This window comes from Arthroderma uncinatum (genome assembly GCF_011692745.1).
Source record: "Arthroderma uncinatum strain CBS 119779 chromosome Unknown scaffold3, whole genome shotgun sequence".
In the NCBI taxonomy this organism is placed as follows: domain Eukaryota; kingdom Fungi; phylum Ascomycota; class Eurotiomycetes; order Onygenales; family Arthrodermataceae; genus Arthroderma; species Arthroderma uncinatum.
Genome location: NW_022983865.1, coordinates 528466 through 546114, shown reverse-complemented (window position 1 = coordinate 546114; position 17649 = coordinate 528466). Strand labels below are relative to the sequence as shown.

Sequence of the window (17649 nt, the reverse complement as noted above, 5' to 3'; positions counted from 1 at the left end):
AAATATGCTGCTCCCCAACGGTTGAGTCGAAACAGATTGTTTTTACTTACCGCTACGGAGTATTCCTTATCCAATACTGCTTGGTGTATGCAGCCAGACAGTCGGATGACCTTTGTTTACTCACCATAGCGAAACAGCAAACTTGCGGGATCAGGTCACAGCTGTTTCCTTGACCGCTGGTTGCAGCATCGAGATAGAATAACAAGTTATACCAAACCGCAATCAAACTCGCTATACAGCCTACGGTCGACCATGAGCCTCTCACAATCCCCAGAGGAACAGACAAACACAGAGGCAGGGAGCCGTAATGACCCTCCGGCCGATGAAGCGTTAGCAACGGAAGTCTCACAGGCGCCGGTAGAGTCGAAGGAGGACGGTAATAAAGACGATGAGGCCAACGATTTAAGCTCGCTTGCACCGAACGATGAAGACAAGGAATTGGAACGAGACAACGATCCTACGGAAACCGATCCCAATGCCGAGTATAGATACAGTTCATCGTCCACTTCGCTGCCTGGATCAAGGGGCAGTTTCGGGGAAACAGAATATGGAGAAGGAGAAATAGAAGACTTTCCAGACGATGAGCATTTTGACGACGAGGACAAATCGTTTATCAGCGATCTAAGAGGCGGAGTGAGAGGCATGCGGTCAGCTCGAACCTCGATCTCCTCTCTGCCTGGATCAGTTGTCGTATACCCGACTGGCAAAGTACAAAGCAACGGACAATTCCAACGGGGAGATTATCGACAAAACATCAACGCCCATGACAGGAATTCCATGATAGATGGCAATTTTGGTGGCAATAGGGTTCGATCCAAGAAGAATATAGCCAAAGACAGACGTTCGTATAACTATGCGCCTCAGGTGAGAGATATGGATTCGCCGTTCCGGCACCCAAGTTCTGTACGAGCTATGCAGATGGGTGACGAAGATTACTACGATGATGGGGGCATGGACGATGGCAATTACTTTTCGTCCCCTGCTTCACGAAATGGCAGGATGAACGGGCACCATAACGGATCCCCCAGAATGTCAGACATGTCATTCCGTTCAAGACCCATGTCTCCATCGGATCAACGCTCTTATCATGCAAAGTCACCTCAAGCAAGTCAGCAAACGCAGGAGTATGCGCTTGTGCTACTCCATTGCACATTGCTCCCACCATCTTTCCCCCTCTCACTACCTGCAGGATCACCGCCACCAAGTAAGGAACAACTTCGAGAAATTTTACCCGAGCCCTACTGGAGGAGATGGAAGCTGTTGGAGGAGAAGATTGGTGCAACTGGAATTCTACGTGACCGAGGCATACTGATATCCCATCCTCAGGAAGCATATGACTTGCTTGAGGAGCGATTGCTTGAAACTCTGGAATTGACCAGGCCCAGACTTGCATATGGCCATTTTATTGGCGGTGGAGACGAAACAGATGGCGAAGAGCACGGTAGTGATGCTGACGAGAACGATACCGATGAAGGTGGCCGTGTAAAGGAGAAGTGCCAGGACTGTGGCCAGAGGGTTATCAATAACCTCGAGAGCATTGAGAAGAAATGGGAGGTTAGGGTGTACGCTGCAAACGGGCTTATGGGACAAGGAGCATGGGCAGCCGCATGGAAGGAAATGGAGAAGGTTGATGTTGAAGTCGGAGTGTGTTTGCCAACCAAGCTGAGAAACGAGTTGGAGCAGAGGCTCGTCCAGGAGGAGACATTGAGACTGCAACGCCTGGCGGAGGAAGAGAAAAAAACAAAGGAGTCTCAGGCAGAGAATAAAATGCCGGAAGGTCATCCAAATCCCGCCCAATGGAAAGTTGATGGTTTAGATGACTCCAGCCGTACAATTCCTACTCGTGAGCAAGCACCACGTAAACCGTCCGTTCGGAAGAGAGAACGTCCTGCTCCTGGCCTGGCACCAACGCAATACCCTGCGGACGACATTAATCTTCTAAAGGCACTCTTCAATTACATACGAATGGTCTGTCAAGGAAATCAACTTCCTATAGTGACAGTCCTACTCGTGCTCCTAGCTCTTGTCACGCCATCACCATATAGCCTTTTCGGCCGTTCCTCGGATACGGCCACGCAGATTGATCCCTTCGTATCCGCTCAGCCTTCAATTATATCAGAGCCCAGCTTCCAGGCGGCATTTATGTCTCACTCTTCCATTTACCCAAGCGAGGCTACGCAGAGCTCATTAACGACAATTCAGCAATCATCAACGGTGTCATGTCATCAACCCCACTCCCTGGAAACGGCGTCAACTCAATTGAGACCCTCAAGCTCCTCCGCTTACCAGAAACCCCAGCCAGATGAAAATGTATCAACTCAGTTGGAACCGACCCCCTCTCATCGTGATCGTGAGACTGAAACAACAGCGTCAACCCAGTCGGAGCCAGCGACTTCCTTCCGTGAATCCTACCTGGACACAACAACTCCTATGCAATTAGAGTCATCAGCTTCCTTGGCCCCCTCAGCTCCTTCAAATTCCCCCCTGTCTATAGTCTCTTTGGCTCCCCCGGCTTCCCCAGATTCCTCCGATTCTTCTGGATCGGTAGCTTCATCCACTCCGTCCGCCATGCCGCCTAACAACCGTGAAGAACGTCCAGTGGAGGTACCGGAATGTCTACCCGCTTCTACTTCTCAAGCTCATGCAACTATTTCCGTGGAACCCATAGTTATGGAAGCTGAATCAGAAAGAGAGGGGCTACTTGAATCTGCCTCGCCGCCACCATCTGCTTCCCGTTCTATCAACCCTATTGTCATGGCCGCGGACAAATGGGTTGAATCGCCGTCTGAGCAACCGTCTAAAGAGGAAGACACTCAAGCCATTGAGCCAGATGCAATAACCTCCACACATCAGGACACGTAACTCTATTGGTGCTATTTTCCCTCATAGTGCTTTTCTATTTTTAAAGCAAGTTTTTTCTTTTTAGCGCGAAATAGTTTCTTTATACTCATGACCCCCATAACGACCTGCATGTTGCCCAATGTTTGTTTCCTTTCTTTTCTTGCTAGTAGGTGCCCCCAATATACCCCTTCTGCCATGTTATGCCAACGACAAGAGATTATGCAGCTTTGCCCGTGTTTGGATCATTATTGGCAGCGTTTCGTTATATTTTCCATTTCCGTGTTTTTGACTTACCAAGTTCATCCTGCCCTTCAGCAAGTCAATATCCTTCCCATCTTAGATATTACTTAAAGCTGCATAATTCTGCACCTACACCACGGCGATGTCTCGGGGTTCAAATCAACAATTAGGACAGCAATACACAAACATAACTATCCGATAAAGTTCCATCGCAACAAAAGGCCGTAGCTGGAGAGAAATATAGGATTCATTCCACGATCACGAAAACGGGAGTCTCGTATCAAAAGTCCGTAAGGCCCCTCCGTTCTATCAACGCAATGGATAAAATCCCCCAGGTTTGTCATTATACTATCCCCGTTAATGTCTCTGTAACATTGGATGGACGATAAGTGTTCTTGAGTATTCCTCGTACATGGTTAGCTTGTTATAGGGCAGCTATATTAAAGGATTGGATTTACATAGTTACTTGTAAGATAGAGGATTTCAGCTTTCCATATCATCCTGATGCCGAATGAATAGATAACAGGGAGAAGGGAGGATGAGTAACTACTAAACAAAAGATACAGAACACCTTTACTCCGTAGCTCGAGCGATGCTCTCCCTCTTGTTCTTACTCGGGTTTCTATTTCGCTGGTACCAACTGAGATGCGCGACGTGGATTTTCTCTAGACCATCTTGGCAGCCAATGAACAGTGTTGTCTCTAGGCTAAGTAGGATATTTATTATGAGTACCCCGTACATCACACCATATGGCATTTTGTAGATATCGCTTCGGATACGGGGAGGCAGTCCGTGAGCCTCAGGATAGGCAGGGCTCAGCCCCATCTAGTCCGAAATTCCCGAAGAGCCCCATATCGACATCTAAGACATCCTCTGCGTGGCGTCTGGGGATACACGAAAAAGCAAATAAAAAGCCAGCTAGGCAGGGCTGGCACATGGCTATGTCGTGTAATATGAAGAGCATCGACCAGGATTTCTAGAGCGTATATTTCTTACCAACGGAGTAAGGATCAGCCGTCGCAAGAAGTTCGATTACACGGATGACGGCGTATATGGATTCTGACACCACGGTCACAGCGGTCTATCCAACGTTTGTCCATCGTCAAGCACCGCACATCTCGTAGCCGATATTCTCGTATCAAAGTTTAACTAAGCCTCCGCGAGAGATATGTATGGCGTAAAAATGTACCTATAGGACTGAATTCGCTAAGAATAGCGTACTCATGAAGAAAATGGTAAGGCTCACGTTCAACTAGCATGGCACATGATTCCGCTAGGAAGCTGGAGGCTGAATTGTCGACTTAGCATTCGCTTGATGCACTCCGCCATACTCTATTCCTGCTGTTTGGACCCAGGGCCCATCAGTCTAATGAGGTTAATGATAAAAATAAACTGTGCTACATGGTACTTTTCGTCTGACTTACTAGGTGAGAACCAACGCTAGAATTGCGGCCGGTTGACGTTAGTGTAGACATTGTAGTTAGTGTAGATATTGCATGTAGTATAGAGGGAAAACAACGCCCACGAGCCCGAGCGTCGGGCATCTTTCCATCTCATCAGCCTGCACGAGTAGAACGGGCAAGGAGATGTCTTACTTTGAAGGCCGAATCAGGTCACGGAAATTCCTGAGCATCCAATTGTGCTGGACGTAAAATACGGCATGGGAACCATGGTTGCGGATTTCCCTTTGAAGCTGAGCTTCATGTTGCATCCGGCATACCCAAGAGCTTCCCCCAAGCCACTTTTACGCAGACCTGCCATTGCTTGGCTACCGCTCCAGGAATAGCCCTCCAATTGTGTTTCCTGGGTAGCCGAAATGCAATATAGCGGAAACTGACGATGGAGCTCTGAAGAAAGCAGGTCGGAGGCAAGGCGGTGTATCCTGCTGAGATCGTCATGAAGGATAGCACCTCAGGTCTCGGGGTATAAATAAGACAGCAATTCCCCATACAAGATTATCTCTCTCCCCATCAGCACTCACCATCATCCGATATCCTCACCTTTCTAAAGAAAAGTTCGAGCCTTGAAATCAATCTTAGACTCTACCTCCAGTCAATCAATCAACATGAAGTTCACTGCCCTCCTTCTATCTGCCGTTGCAGTTGTCATTGCTGCCCCAGCTGGCAAACCCAGCAGCCCGGAAGTTGCCACCCGTGGTAGTCAACTGGTCCTCCCCAAGGACACATTCCTCCATTATATCAATACCGGCGTAACGAATCATGATATTTACGGCAGACCCCTCGTGGTGAAGAACGGGAAAGCCTCCGAAGAAACCAGCGCCGTGGCTACCTTCCAGCTTGGTAGCAGTGTCAGTGGCCACCGATGCAGACTCCGCTTCGATACCGCAGCAGGTGACATCTCCAAGGGCTCGCAGCAACTTGATATCTTCAGTGTAATCAACCCACCAACCTGGCCACTTCAAAACTCGTTCAGCAGAGACCAGCACCGTGGACGCATCTACGTGCCTCTCCCCGGGCAAGCGCAGTGGATCCAGGGTTACAATGGGTATCCCGAATTCGACTGCCCCGTCAACCAGCTCTTTGGCTTTGAGTTCGTTGGTGTTTATGATTATGACATTGTCGACTGGAATGTTGGCTCAACCGGACCTCGCATTGAGGTCTTGTAATGTGGTGGAACAGAGACAGCTCCGGGTATCCTCCGTTTTTTTCTTCTTATGACCTTATTTTAATGTTGTTTTTGATCTTCTCCTGCGTTCCAAGTCATGTCGCGACTGGGTCAGTCGGAACTAATGAGTTGTGGTTTGCATATAGCCCTGCAAATGATATGTTTATAATTTATAAGTACCAGAATAAATTCTGTTGAACATGCATATTCTAATCCAAGACTGGAATCATGTTACGTTGTAGGAAGTTTTCAAGACTCGGAAGGACGTCGTTGTGATGTGGTCATGTGATCAAACAACCTTCCTCGAACGTCTTCACAACAACAACATCAAAAGAATCCATATAAGGTACTTGATCTTCGATGACATCGGTAGCAGCCGTTATTATATGAGATATCCTTATATTTATCTAACTAGAGTTATAGCTACCTTACGACTCTCATTTTAAGACGAGGCATTCGTCAAACCTAAGATCAATTAGGCTCCCTTTTCCAATGCTTGCTGTCAATCACATCGTCAATACCCTACTGCTTCTCTATTAGCTTTCATGATGAGCCGTGTTTCTTAAAAAAGGAAAAAATTAAAGAAATGAAATACTTTAAAAGGTTTTTATATATTCCCCCATGACATCAAATCATGGCAAGGACACCGCAAGGAATTCAGACCTTCTCCGAAATATCCAGATTATCCGTCAGCTGTCCTGCAGCCCTATTACTGGCCTCCTCCTCTTCGTCTTCTCTCATTCTTTGTTCCTTTAGCTCTTTCAGATGCTGGCAAAACCGGCTGCCGGCCCTGATTCGGTTGCCGTATCGTATGAAAGCAAACGGGACAGCTGTCATAGCTAAGCTGGCAAATGCAAGCAAACTACATCCCCAGCTCACGCCTAGGACGGCGTACATGCGTCCTGCAGCAATTGGTAGGGCAGTTCCGAGGATACTTCGTGCAAAACTCGCGGCTGACTGCGCGCTAGCCGAGTAAGTTTCGTACGCATCGGAAAGGTAGTTGATCATCGCAATGAAAATTAGGAGGAAGCCTGCACCAAACGGTATGCCGGAAAACATTGGAACAGACCAGTGGATGTTAGGAGACGCAGTCCATCCCAGCCAAAGGAGGGCCACAACAAAGAGTGGGCCACCGACGCCTGCAAGGGGGAGTCGCCGATATTCCTCAACCGAAGACCAAGGAGCGTGTCGAAGTTTAGCACGGTGGAGGAAATTGTCCCAATAATAGAAAAGGCCAAGGGCGAGAGCGACTCCAACACCGACTAGCATAGCTTATTAGGATCCGATAGGGGCAGAGGAGAATACGAGGCATTGGAAGACTTACTTGGTAGGTACATCAGCCCTGCAACTCCAGGGTTCATATGATACATCCCTGCGCGGGTTAGTGGTTGCTTTTCTAGATCGACGGAGCCATACACTTACTTTGAAAAATTATAGGGTATGTCTGGAAGTACATGAAGAAGATGGCATATACCAACGACAGATACAGGCATGTGAAGAGCACAATTGATTCGAATAAGATCATTCGAAGAGGTCTCGTCAGGGTCACAGTCATTGTCTCTTTAATTCCTTTCTTTTCAAGATCGAGTGCTGCAACAATCTTGTCGTCGCCTGTCTCCTTGCGCAGCTTTCGGGCCCTTCGCTGTAGGAGAACTGGTGCATATGATTCAGGCATCAGAATCACAAGAGGAGCAGTTAGACCTGCAAATATTAGGCCTACCCAGAAACTCCAGCGCCAGCTTACCACCGATATAAAGCCAGTAATTGGCGGTCCAACGATAGGACCAGCGCACGTCGCCTGTCAAAGTCAGCTATGGCCCTGATAACAAGTGAAGTCAATGCTCTGCTTACCGCCATAAAACATGCCATATATCTCCCCCTCGTCCTAGGCTCGTCATAAACATCCGCAAACATTCCTCCCACAACGGCAATGGGTGCTGATGCCGCCACACCCACAAAAAACCGCATAACTAAGAATGCTGTCCAACTCTGGACCAGTGCACACGCAAGTGTGAATAAAGTGAAGGCTGTGAAACCCACTACCACAACCGGTTTGCGGCCATAGGACTCTGATAACGGCCCACACACGATGGGCCCAAAGACATAGCCTAATAAGAATAGCGAGATGGGCAGAGTCAATTGTTCAGCTGATTGAATGTTAAATTCGCGTGCGATAAATGGGATGGCACCGCTGGGAAGGGAAGAGCTAAGGGTGCTATTGAGTACGTTTATGACCCCAGAGAGAAGGACAAAGAGTTTTTTTTTCTAAGAAATTAGCATGATGGCTGATGGAGATAGTGCGAACAGACACATACCTTCGACCAGTTGACTGGGTCCTCGGGATCTTTTGAGTGGAAGGACAGAACGGTCTTTGAAGCCACACGGCGACACCTATAGGAAGACGTATAGGCTCCGTTTATGGGCAACCTCCCACCAGCTCTTTCACCATTGCCACTGATATCAGAAAGCGAAGACTCAGATCCGGCATGTGGCACGGCTACAGGGCCTAAGGATGCATCAATAACACAACGTACGTATTCCTTGGGTTCTGGATCACTAACTTGCCACTATAGTGACTTCCTTCAGTTGGGCATCATCCACCTGCACGGAGGCCTGTTCGATTTCTCCCATCGGCCTCATGAACGTATGGTATGGCCAAGACGAGAAATCCCGAGTTATGGCCGAGTATTCGAGTCAATGTTTCAATATGTAAAACTAATTCAAAGGCATGAGATGAGGGCAATGCACAACTTCTTGCACACTTTCAGCATCTATCAGCCGAATATAAAATGCTCTTGATATATATGATGTGAAAGAAGAGTGCACGGGGGTATGGTCGTGGGGGACGGACCGGTTAGCACGGCTTCTTCTGCTTCTTTTCTTTTCTATACGGACTTCCTGGATTCCCTACCCGAGCTGCGGATGGAGATGGTGATAACTAACCAATGGCCAACTCGCTACCCATCATCTCGGAATTTGAAGTGCGGAACGTTGGCCTCGTTTAACCTTATGCCGGGGTCCCTGGAGCCTTTGCCGGTGGGACTGCCGACGACCTCTATATTACATGTTTACTCGACAACAATGTCCTACAATTCTGCTTGATATACAAAGTAACCTCCTGCAATTCCGGGGTACTCTGCTCCCCTCCATGAATGCGCCTCGGGATGCATCTTCAATTGCTAGCCTTTGGGTCAGTGGGGTGTCGGTCAGTTGGCGGGAGCATTGTGCCGGAACTTAGCGCCAACGCCTGCAGGCGCTTTGACGATACAAGGACGGAATACTCCATAACAAGGATGAGATGCTGGTGTCTGGATGTTGATAAGACTACGAGGTGAGCTCTTTTTTACTCTCATAAATATTATTCTCACTTTAAACGTCATTCTCACTTGTCTACATCAGTAGGAAACTGTCGAGTATTACCATCGATGAATTTCTACTTACCGGCCCCACTGGACTGGATGTAGCTATCCACGGGCCGGTAGCAGGACCAGCCGCTGACGCTGTGCGACGTTAGCATTCTCGATGCATGGAGTTCACCGGAATTAGTACGCAAACTCAACGGCCACGCAATATTTGCATGGGCGTGAGCACGGTCTTCTGTGCAACAGTCTCTGGCCTTTGGCCACCCGGACCCAAAGCATGTATCAGTTCTGCGGCCCGATATCAGCGATTTCCGGTTTCAGGATGCATCATGCGGTTTTGTAAAAACGTTGATGGCCTTAATAGCAATGCAGATACTCCGTACGGAGTACTGTGGGAAGCTATTCAAAACATTGCCCAAGGACCTTATGCATCTGGGATCATACAGATTACCCCAGCTGAGAGAGTTCACCTTATACCTTCCATCTTTACGGAGTTATACCCTCTTTATTCCCATTTTCGACGTTTCTCATCCTCGTCTCTCTTTTTCCACACACAAAACATTGAGTCACGTGAATAACGCTTACTAAGACATGGTGCAAACAAGACAAATAAAGCTGAGTCAGCGTCATGTCCGGATCCCGTGATCTGATTGGCTCGCGAAAAAAAATCGGGCAAATGAGGCAAAAAAGGCAAAAAAAGGATCTCTGCAAAAAAAACGGCTTCCGTTTTCTCCCTTGTCTATATCTTGCTTGGATCTTGACTTCGAATTCGACTTCATCAACACCAGCATTCAAAGACCCTGGCTGTCGTTCTTATACATCTCCTCTCACTCTTCACCCTTTCGTCGTCGGTTCTGTTTTTTGTCTACTCACAATGGCTGCTGCTGGTTCCAAGCTGAGCGATGCTCTCCCTGCCCCAGTTGTTCCTGCTCCACAGCAGATGAGCGCCCTCGATCTCTATGCTAGATTCGCCTTTGCTGGTGCTGTCTGCTGTTCCGTCACCCATGGAGCCCTCACCCCCGTCGATGTGTATGTTCTCCCTTGCAATTGAGTGGTTATTTTCAAATTGCCGGTTCTGATATCATTCCAGCGTCAAGACCAAGATCCAGCTCGACCCCGTCACCTATAACAGAGGCATGTTTGGTGGTTTCCGCCAGGTCATTCAGAATGAAGGTGCCGCTGCTCTCATGACCGGATTTGGCCCAACTGCCGCCGGTTACTTCCTCCAGGGAGCCTTCAAGTTCGGAGGTTACGAGTTCTTCAAGAAGCAATGGATCAACGCCCTCGGCTACGAGACCGCCCGGGAAAACAGAACCGCCGTCTACCTCGCTTCTTCTGCCGCCGCTGAGTTCTTCGCTGATATCGCCCTCTGCCCACTTGAGGCCACCCGTATCCGTCTCGTCTCCGAGCCAACCTTTGCTAGCGGTCTGTTGAGCGGATTCGGCAAGATCTTGAAGAACGAGGGTGTTGGTGCCTTCTACTCTGGATTTGGCCCAATTCTCTTCAAGCAGTAAGTCGCATAACCGCCCTGTCCTGTCAAAGCCGCTCTTTATACTCACCCATCTACAGGATCCCATACACCATGGCCAAGTTCGTCGTCTTCGAGAAGGTCTCCGAATTCGCCTACACTAAGATCGACAAGGATTCTCTATCCGACGGTGCCAAGACCGGCGTCAACCTTGGTTCTGGCCTCCTTGCTGGTTTCGCCGCTGCCATCATCTCCCAGCCCGCTGACACCATGTTGTCCAAGATCAACAAAACCAAGGGTGCCCCTGGTGAAGGAACCGCCACCCGCCTCGTCAAGATCGCTAAGGAGCTTGGTCTCCGCGGCTCTTTCGGTGGTCTCGGAACTCGTCTCTTCCTCGTTGGTTCTATTACCGCCGGTCAATTCGCTATCTATGGTACGTCTGCCCTTTCCCTTTGTCGTCTGTGTTATGATCCAATATTAACAATCTGTACAGGTGACATCAAGAGAATCCTCAATGCCACTGGTGGTGTTGAATTGAAATAAACGACCTCCTCCCTCTCACCGCGCGTCCCGTTCTCATGTCAAACCGCAACCACCTCCTTTAACCTTTACCGGGCGGACGGGCTTATCCATACCGCAATCTCCAAAAAGAACCTTTCCCTCGTCTCTTTCTCTTTCTGATCATTGGGTCATATAGAGCCGGAGGCATCATAGAGCATTAATGCATACACTTGTAGATGAATGCTTTTCGTTATCCCCTGGTATAATCATTTTCTTTCCTTTGTTCTCATCATACAATCAAATATTAACCTAACTTCTTCGATATTTCATCTATGTATTACCTACTGACCTACACGTGGTTTAATGTCATTTTCTACCTGTTTTTTCCTTTATACTAATTTCATATTTGTTATTGTGGCATAAGGTGGAAAAAAAAATTTCTTTTTCTTTCGTTGGTTTATATGTTTTTTTACTCGCGCGGCTAGGTACACACAAGATAGATTTCATATCTCTTTTCGTGCTTTGGTTTGATTTTTCAAGCGAGCCACTACCACATTGCACGACTGTTCATGAGTTATGGATCACAGATGAGCTGGGTATTCGCAAGGTTATAAATTTGGGTTGACAAAAGGTGGATTACCGGAAAATATATTGGTGTATACGTTTCTCTTATAGATGCATGACATAGATCAGCAGCTATATATAATATAAATGATAAAACATTGTATGCTAGCAGTTTCCTTTGATGGAGAAGGATACACATTCAATTCTACTTGGTCGTTCGGAAAATTTTTCATTTTCAACCTAGCCTAAGCAAACTCGCAACTATATCCCTACTGCATATCTCCATCTGCTTCCTCCCTCCTGCTCTCTCATTAACCCAGACGCAAACACTCTTCGGCCCAATTCGAAACTCTCCGTACCCTCGTTGATCAATCTTGACAGCCGATACCATGGCCGTACTCGACGTGAAGACTTCAGTCCATCGCTCCCCGGCATGGCTAAGGCCAACGTACATTGTCTTCGACTTTGGTGTGGTGCTATTGCTAAGCAGACAGGCCAGGCCAGACGGGTGCGCTGTATCGCCGTAACGGATGAAGCCTAAGATGTATTAACAATTGTATTTCACCCAGTACTACGGAAAACGCACCAATACACTCCTTGTTGTCGAAATAATCCCTTTGTTTCCCGTAGGCGTACAACTTTCGAACCATCGCGAGTGTCGCTAAATTGTCGACGGCTGGAAGTCGATACTTTGGCTCCGTATTTGTTATTCCATAGAGGTCGCCGTAGAAGAGGCAGGGGTAGCCATCCCGGCGGAGGAGAATAAGTGCATATGCAAGGGGCTTGAACCAGGCCGCTATCAATATCTAGATTTGACTAGTTAGCAGGCAGGCTGACCATTTGTATAAGGGGTAAGTGCCTTACTTCGAGGGATTGTCCTGGTTGCTATGCTTCGTTAGCTATGCTTACATCTTCAGTTCAATACGAGTGGTCTCTCACAGTATCATGATTGGCGACAAAGGTCTACTCAATGTTAGCAATATGTTCTATATCTAAAAACTGGCATGTGGATAATATACCACTGCATTTTGTGGGCGAAGTTGCACAAACGTCTTATCGAACACCTGCCGCATGTCCTGTCCATCCTTTGAAAGGAGAGAAAATTTCTCTGCCAGTGGAACATCAAATAGCGAAACAACCCCTTCCATCTGCTCGAAATAGTTAAGTAGGATGCTGATATCGCCAGTCCAATACTCTGCAACCAGGAACCAATCACGGCCAACGGTTGCTCGAATATGCCGAATAAATTCCTTCAAGAATGCTCGTGAATAATGCTTGACCGCATCAAGCCTCAGTCCCTTCAACTCAAATTGCGCCCCCAGCCACTCGATCCAGTGTTTAACGTCCTCCTTCACTTCAGCATTTGAATAGTCGACATCTGCAAAAATAAGGTAGTCATAATTCCCGTTCTCAGTGCTAACGTCTTTGGCCCAGTCCTTGCCGTCTGGGCCAGTCAATTTGAAGATGCCTGTTTGCTGCTGGAGGATATCATAGTTTACTCCACTGAAATGGTACCAGTGGTATTTCATAGCGCTGTATTGGTTTCCCCGGCCAGGGAAATCGTGGCCTAGCCAGGCTTCGATCTCCCTGGGGGGAGCAATATTCACCGTCCTATCTTTTAGCCGGTCAGGTAGTGTATCTCACGGGATATTGTATAGAGCATAGGACAGTTGTATATGCATGCTTACCTTTGGGGTCAACCTGAACAGCAATGCATCTCTCCTTGGTATCCGCTCCTGCTTTATGGTTTAGTACTGCATCCCAATATACTCCTATCCCGAGCTCGCTTGCCCGAGAAATAAATGCCTCAAGCTCTGCCTTTGTACCCCATTTCGTTGCTATTTGACCCTTTTGATTGAATTCTCCAACATCATAAAGATCGTAGATGTCGTACCCATTTCCGTCTGTCGCCGCTTTGCAGCCAGGGGGGATCCAGATACTGCTTATGCCCATAGATTTTAGACGGGGAAGGCTTTCGTTGAGTCTGTTCCAGTGTTGATGATCGCGAGGAGCGTGCCATTCGAACCCCTGGAACATCAGGCCGTTATATTCGGCGGCTTGGGGTTCTTTTGGTGTGTTAATTCAACGCCATAACAATGAACTCTAGGACCTAGATGGTTGAAGTAACGAGTTGAAACGAGACAGAGACCAACCGTCTAGTACATCCCACTTTTCGTTCTTCAGTCTATAGTATGTTGACAGTACTGGGCCCATCGTGGCGGCAATTATTGGTTCCCGATATTTTCGCTCCTAGAGCAGGTGGAGGGAATTGTTTCTGTCGAGTAGATAATGTTGGAATCAAGTGAAGATATATATATTCCAAGAATTTAACGCGGTTATAAAAGAAATTTCATCCTCGTGCCATGCTGAACTCTGGCCTTGATAGCTAGTACGACTAGATAGGGCGGGGAGGAGCACAAGCTCCAGAGCAAACACGCTGTGCCAATGAGAAGCCAAATAGGGCTATAGAAGAGGCCTCTGACATATAATATGCTATCACTATCGACAATAAATCACAGTAAACGATGCGATGTCGAAGTCGAAGTTGAAGTTGAAATCCGGATTTAAGCACCAAACCTTAACGTTGAGTTCAGTCACGTGACAGTTATTTTTATAAAAAAAAAATATCCAAAGTCGACACCAAAGGAAGAAAACAGCAGGATTGTCCTGCGGATTACCTCCAGGATGGATGCTTTCAAGCTTCTTACGAGGTCGACCAAGCTCAAGCCGGCTGCTGCCAATGCAAAGCGATCAACTGCCAATCGCCTACCGTCGACAGGCGAAGCCAGCACACCACAGCTATTTCCCACGAGAACGTCGAATGCGCCAGGAAGGCAGGGCGATGATGATAGTCGGGGGAAGAAAAGGAAACGCGGGTCCGGATTGGGAGATGGAGGCGACTCTATGACTAAAGATGCAGGGTTGAATTTCTTCACTGGCCTCTCCTCATCAGCGGCCGAAGTGCCTTCAAAAATTCCCGATGTAGATGCCGGTGCGGATGAAGATGACGATGACAATGACGGCGCGATACTGGACACGCAGCATTCTTTGCTTTCCGAAGCCGAGAGGAAATCGATTCTAAAATCGCACAAAATCAAAGTAACAGATCTCCGAACACCAAAGGTAAACGTTGACGATCTTGAAGCGACAAAAACGAAGAAAAAATCCAAGAAACGGAAAAGAGAAAAAGAGCCCGCCGTTGCTCTTACCAAAAAGCAGCGCAAGGCATTGCAGGCGCTTTATCCAGAACCGTTAGTCTCGTTCGACCTACTACAATCGAAGTACAAGATCTCAAGGAGGCTGGTGGAAAATATTCGAAATCAAGGTTATACTGTGCCTACGGAGGTACAGCTTGGCTGTCTACCTATCCTTCTAGGCAGTCCGTCGGGATCTGTAGAAAATGGTGACAGCGGCAGCGGGACACAAGCTAATGGGGAGAGCGAGCCTGATCTTCTTACAGTTGCGCCCACTGGAAGCGGAAAGACGTTGGCATTTATGATTCCTCTCATCAACAAGATCATGAAATACCGACACCAGAACGCTAACCCTCAGTCAAGGGGGATTCTAGCCATTGTTGTTGCGCCAACCAAAGAGCTTGCTAGTCAAATCGCGAACGAGGGTAGGAAACTCGCTCTTGGCACCGGAGTCAAGATTACCACCATGCGAAAAGGCATGCGAGTAGTGGAGGAGCGCGGTGGGAATGACATGAAGGAGGAGGAAGAGAAAGACGAATCCGACGAGGATGATAGTATCGCCGACAGTGATGAAGAGCGGCCAAAGGGACGGCCAAAGACTCTCGCGACTGTAACGAAAAGCGATATCCTCGTTACAACTCCGTTACAACTAGTGAACTCCCTCTCTGATAATGGACAGAACGAATTGGCCTCGATGCCATTAGTTCAATCACTGGTACTCGATGAAGCCGATGTTCTACTAGACCCCTTATTTCGAGACCAGACACTCAAAATATGGCAATCATGCGTCAACCCCCAGCTACGCGTTGGCCTATGGTCAGCCACAATGGGATCCAACATTGAGGAACTCGCCAAGTCAACCATCACGGAGCGACAAGCGTCTTTAGATCTAAAAGAGGAATCCTTCCTTATCAGACTCGTTGTGGGTTTAAAAGACTCGGCCATTCCAAACATCTCCCATAAACTCACTTACGCGGCAACAGAACAAGGAAAACTTCTGGGGCTGAGGCAACTCCTACATCCAACAGCGGCTACTTCATCCACCGGCAAACACCTTAGACCTCCCTTTATCGTTTTCACGCAAACAATTCCCCGAGCAGTAGCGCTGCACTCGGAACTTATGTACGATATTCCTCCCGAGGCAGGCGGCTCTTCCCGAATCGCAGTTTTACATTCAGAGCTCTCCGATTCCCAACGATCCGATGTCATGGCCGGATTCAGAAAGGGTGAAATTTGGATTATTATAACGACAGATCTGCTCTCTCGAGGTGTGGATTTCCGCGGAATCAATGGCGTTGTCAACTACGACATTCCCAACTCAGCTGCGGCATATGTGCATAGGGTTGGACGAACAGGCAGGGCTGGACGAGGAGGCGGAGTGGCCGTTACATTCTATACTAAGGAAGATATTCCCTACGTCAAGAATATTGCCAATGTCATCGCTGCTAGTGAGAAGCTACGCGGCGGTGAGAGTGGCGAGCCGGGTATTCAGAAATGGCTTTTGGACGCACTCCCTGATTTAACGAAGAACGACAAGAAGGATCTGAAACGATATGGAGTGCAGGTTAGAAGGCGGACAGCAGCCATGAGCAATGATAAGGATCGCCGCACGACACGTATCAGCACTAAAAGCGGATTTGAGAGGAGGATGGAAAATAACAGAAAAGGAGCAATCAAGGGAAGCCAGTCGAGAAAGCTCGCGCAGGAGTCTAACGCCGACGCTGCAGAGGATGATGCATGGAGCGGCATTGAGGATTGATATATATTACCCTAAACGCCATATCTTGTCGACAAATAGAAAAATTCTCACCTGCATCCGTAAGTTCTCGTCGTCTTAGTACTTGTTATATCTCGACGTTAACAGCTTTATCTTCGTATTCATATAACGTGACTACTAAATCACCTCTAGTGAATAGTTACACATTGTAAAGTTCTTTCCTTTCAACTACCAACTCGGATTATCAAAGGAATGCAGAGGCCTCAAGCAGCAACCTCAACATGGCAGCTCTTTACAGCTACTTCCGCGGCCAGAGCAGCAAGGGAGGCGCTCTGCAGTATATTGAAGATGGAGACGTCGGCAGCTGCCTGCAGAACTAGCATATTGCGCAGCTCGACGGCGATGAGCGAATCGACTCCATACGTGGCTGGCGTCTTTCCAAGATCAATCTCTGCCACATCGATCATGAAGATATCAGCCAATTCGGCAGCAATGGTAGCACCGACGAGGAGAGCGGCATCGTCGTGCGAGCTTACATCGCCCAGCTGTGCAGCAAGTGAAAGGCCGGCACCAGCTATGTCTCCCTTAGCTGCCGCTGGTGCACGCGATAGCTTAGACTGGCGCTTGAGATGCCTATAGCTAGCCTCTCGTCCGAGTTGTGAGCCGCCGTTGGCATCCCACTGGGGGCCTGGCGCCGTGTTGAAGCCGATAATAATCTGGCGGCGGCCTCCAATCGGATGGGCAACAGCAGCAGCCAGCGCGCGCAGGACGGTGGTCTCGTCCAGCATGTTATAGTCAACAGACTTGCGCAGTCGCTCGGCAACGGTGGCAGTCTGGGCGACGTAGCCGACATCTGATATAGGGCCCAGGTCGATAGAGACGCCCGGCAACCCCTTGGACTGGCGCCAGTGTGCCATGGCATCTTCATAGGCGCCGCCAGCAGCATAGTTGGTCTGCGAGGGAATGCCTAGCACTCCAGAGACGGACGACAGCATGACGAAGAAGTCGAGTGAGCCTGGTGCCGCGAACTCGGTATGCAGATTCCAGGTGCCGTCGACCTTGGGCCGTAGGCCACTGTGCCAGTCAGTGAGCGTCATCTGCTCGAAGATGGCATCGCGCAGCAGCATAGCTGACTGA

General features: G+C 48.4%; 7 protein-coding genes across 7 annotated transcripts; 4 read left to right on the top strand and 3 right to left on the bottom strand.

The window, feature by feature from the left end:
• Positions 1-252: 252 nt before the first annotated feature.
• GIQ15_03975 (uncharacterized protein) lies at positions 253-2862 on the top strand (the record flags this gene model as incomplete). Its single annotated transcript, XM_033551392.1, has 1 exon — positions 253-2862. One exon carries the CDS (start codon positions 253-255, stop codon positions 2860-2862), a length of 2610 nt encoding a protein of 869 aa, XP_033405122.1.
• A 2284-nt stretch (positions 2863-5146) lies between these two features.
• Positions 5147-5707, top strand: GIQ15_03974 (uncharacterized protein; the record flags this gene model as incomplete). Its single annotated transcript, XM_033551391.1, has 1 exon — positions 5147-5707. The coding sequence occupies one exon, from the start codon at positions 5147-5149 to the stop codon at positions 5705-5707; it is 561 nt and encodes a 186-aa protein (XP_033405121.1).
• A 656-nt stretch (positions 5708-6363) lies between these two features.
• On the bottom strand, positions 6364-8346 carry GIQ15_03973 (polyamine transporter 3; the record flags this gene model as incomplete). The annotated part of the gene is made up of 7 exons (XM_033551390.1): positions 6364-6968; positions 7031-7078; positions 7129-7359; positions 7427-7504; positions 7558-7591; positions 8022-8212; positions 8268-8346. 7 exons carry the CDS (start codon positions 8344-8346, stop codon positions 6364-6366), a joined length of 1266 nt encoding a protein of 421 aa, XP_033405120.1.
• Positions 8347-9942: 1596 nt separating this feature from the next.
• GIQ15_03972 (uncharacterized protein) lies at positions 9943-11079 on the top strand (the record flags this gene model as incomplete). The annotated part of the gene is made up of 4 exons (XM_033551389.1): positions 9943-10097; positions 10159-10578; positions 10638-10969; positions 11030-11079. 4 exons carry the CDS (start codon positions 9943-9945, stop codon positions 11077-11079), a joined length of 957 nt encoding a protein of 318 aa, XP_033405119.1.
• A 791-nt stretch (positions 11080-11870) lies between these two features.
• Positions 11871-13815, bottom strand: GIQ15_03971 (glucan 1,4-alpha-maltohexaosidase; the record flags this gene model as incomplete). The annotated part of the gene is made up of 8 exons (XM_033551388.1): positions 11871-11901; positions 11961-12138; positions 12188-12407; positions 12466-12486; positions 12541-12564; positions 12621-13216; positions 13290-13667; positions 13755-13815. 8 exons carry the CDS (start codon positions 13813-13815, stop codon positions 11871-11873), a joined length of 1509 nt encoding a protein of 502 aa, XP_033405118.1.
• A 471-nt stretch (positions 13816-14286) lies between these two features.
• Positions 14287-16554, top strand: GIQ15_03970 (uncharacterized protein; the record flags this gene model as incomplete). The annotated part of the gene is made up of 1 exon (XM_033551387.1): positions 14287-16554. The coding sequence occupies one exon, from the start codon at positions 14287-14289 to the stop codon at positions 16552-16554; it is 2268 nt and encodes a 755-aa protein (XP_033405117.1).
• A 221-nt stretch (positions 16555-16775) lies between these two features.
• On the bottom strand, positions 16776-17639 carry GIQ15_03969 (uncharacterized protein; the record flags this gene model as incomplete). The annotated part of the gene is made up of 1 exon (XM_033551386.1): positions 16776-17639. The coding sequence occupies one exon, from the start codon at positions 17637-17639 to the stop codon at positions 16776-16778; it is 864 nt and encodes a 287-aa protein (XP_033405116.1).
• Positions 17640-17649: the final 10 nt, after the last annotated feature.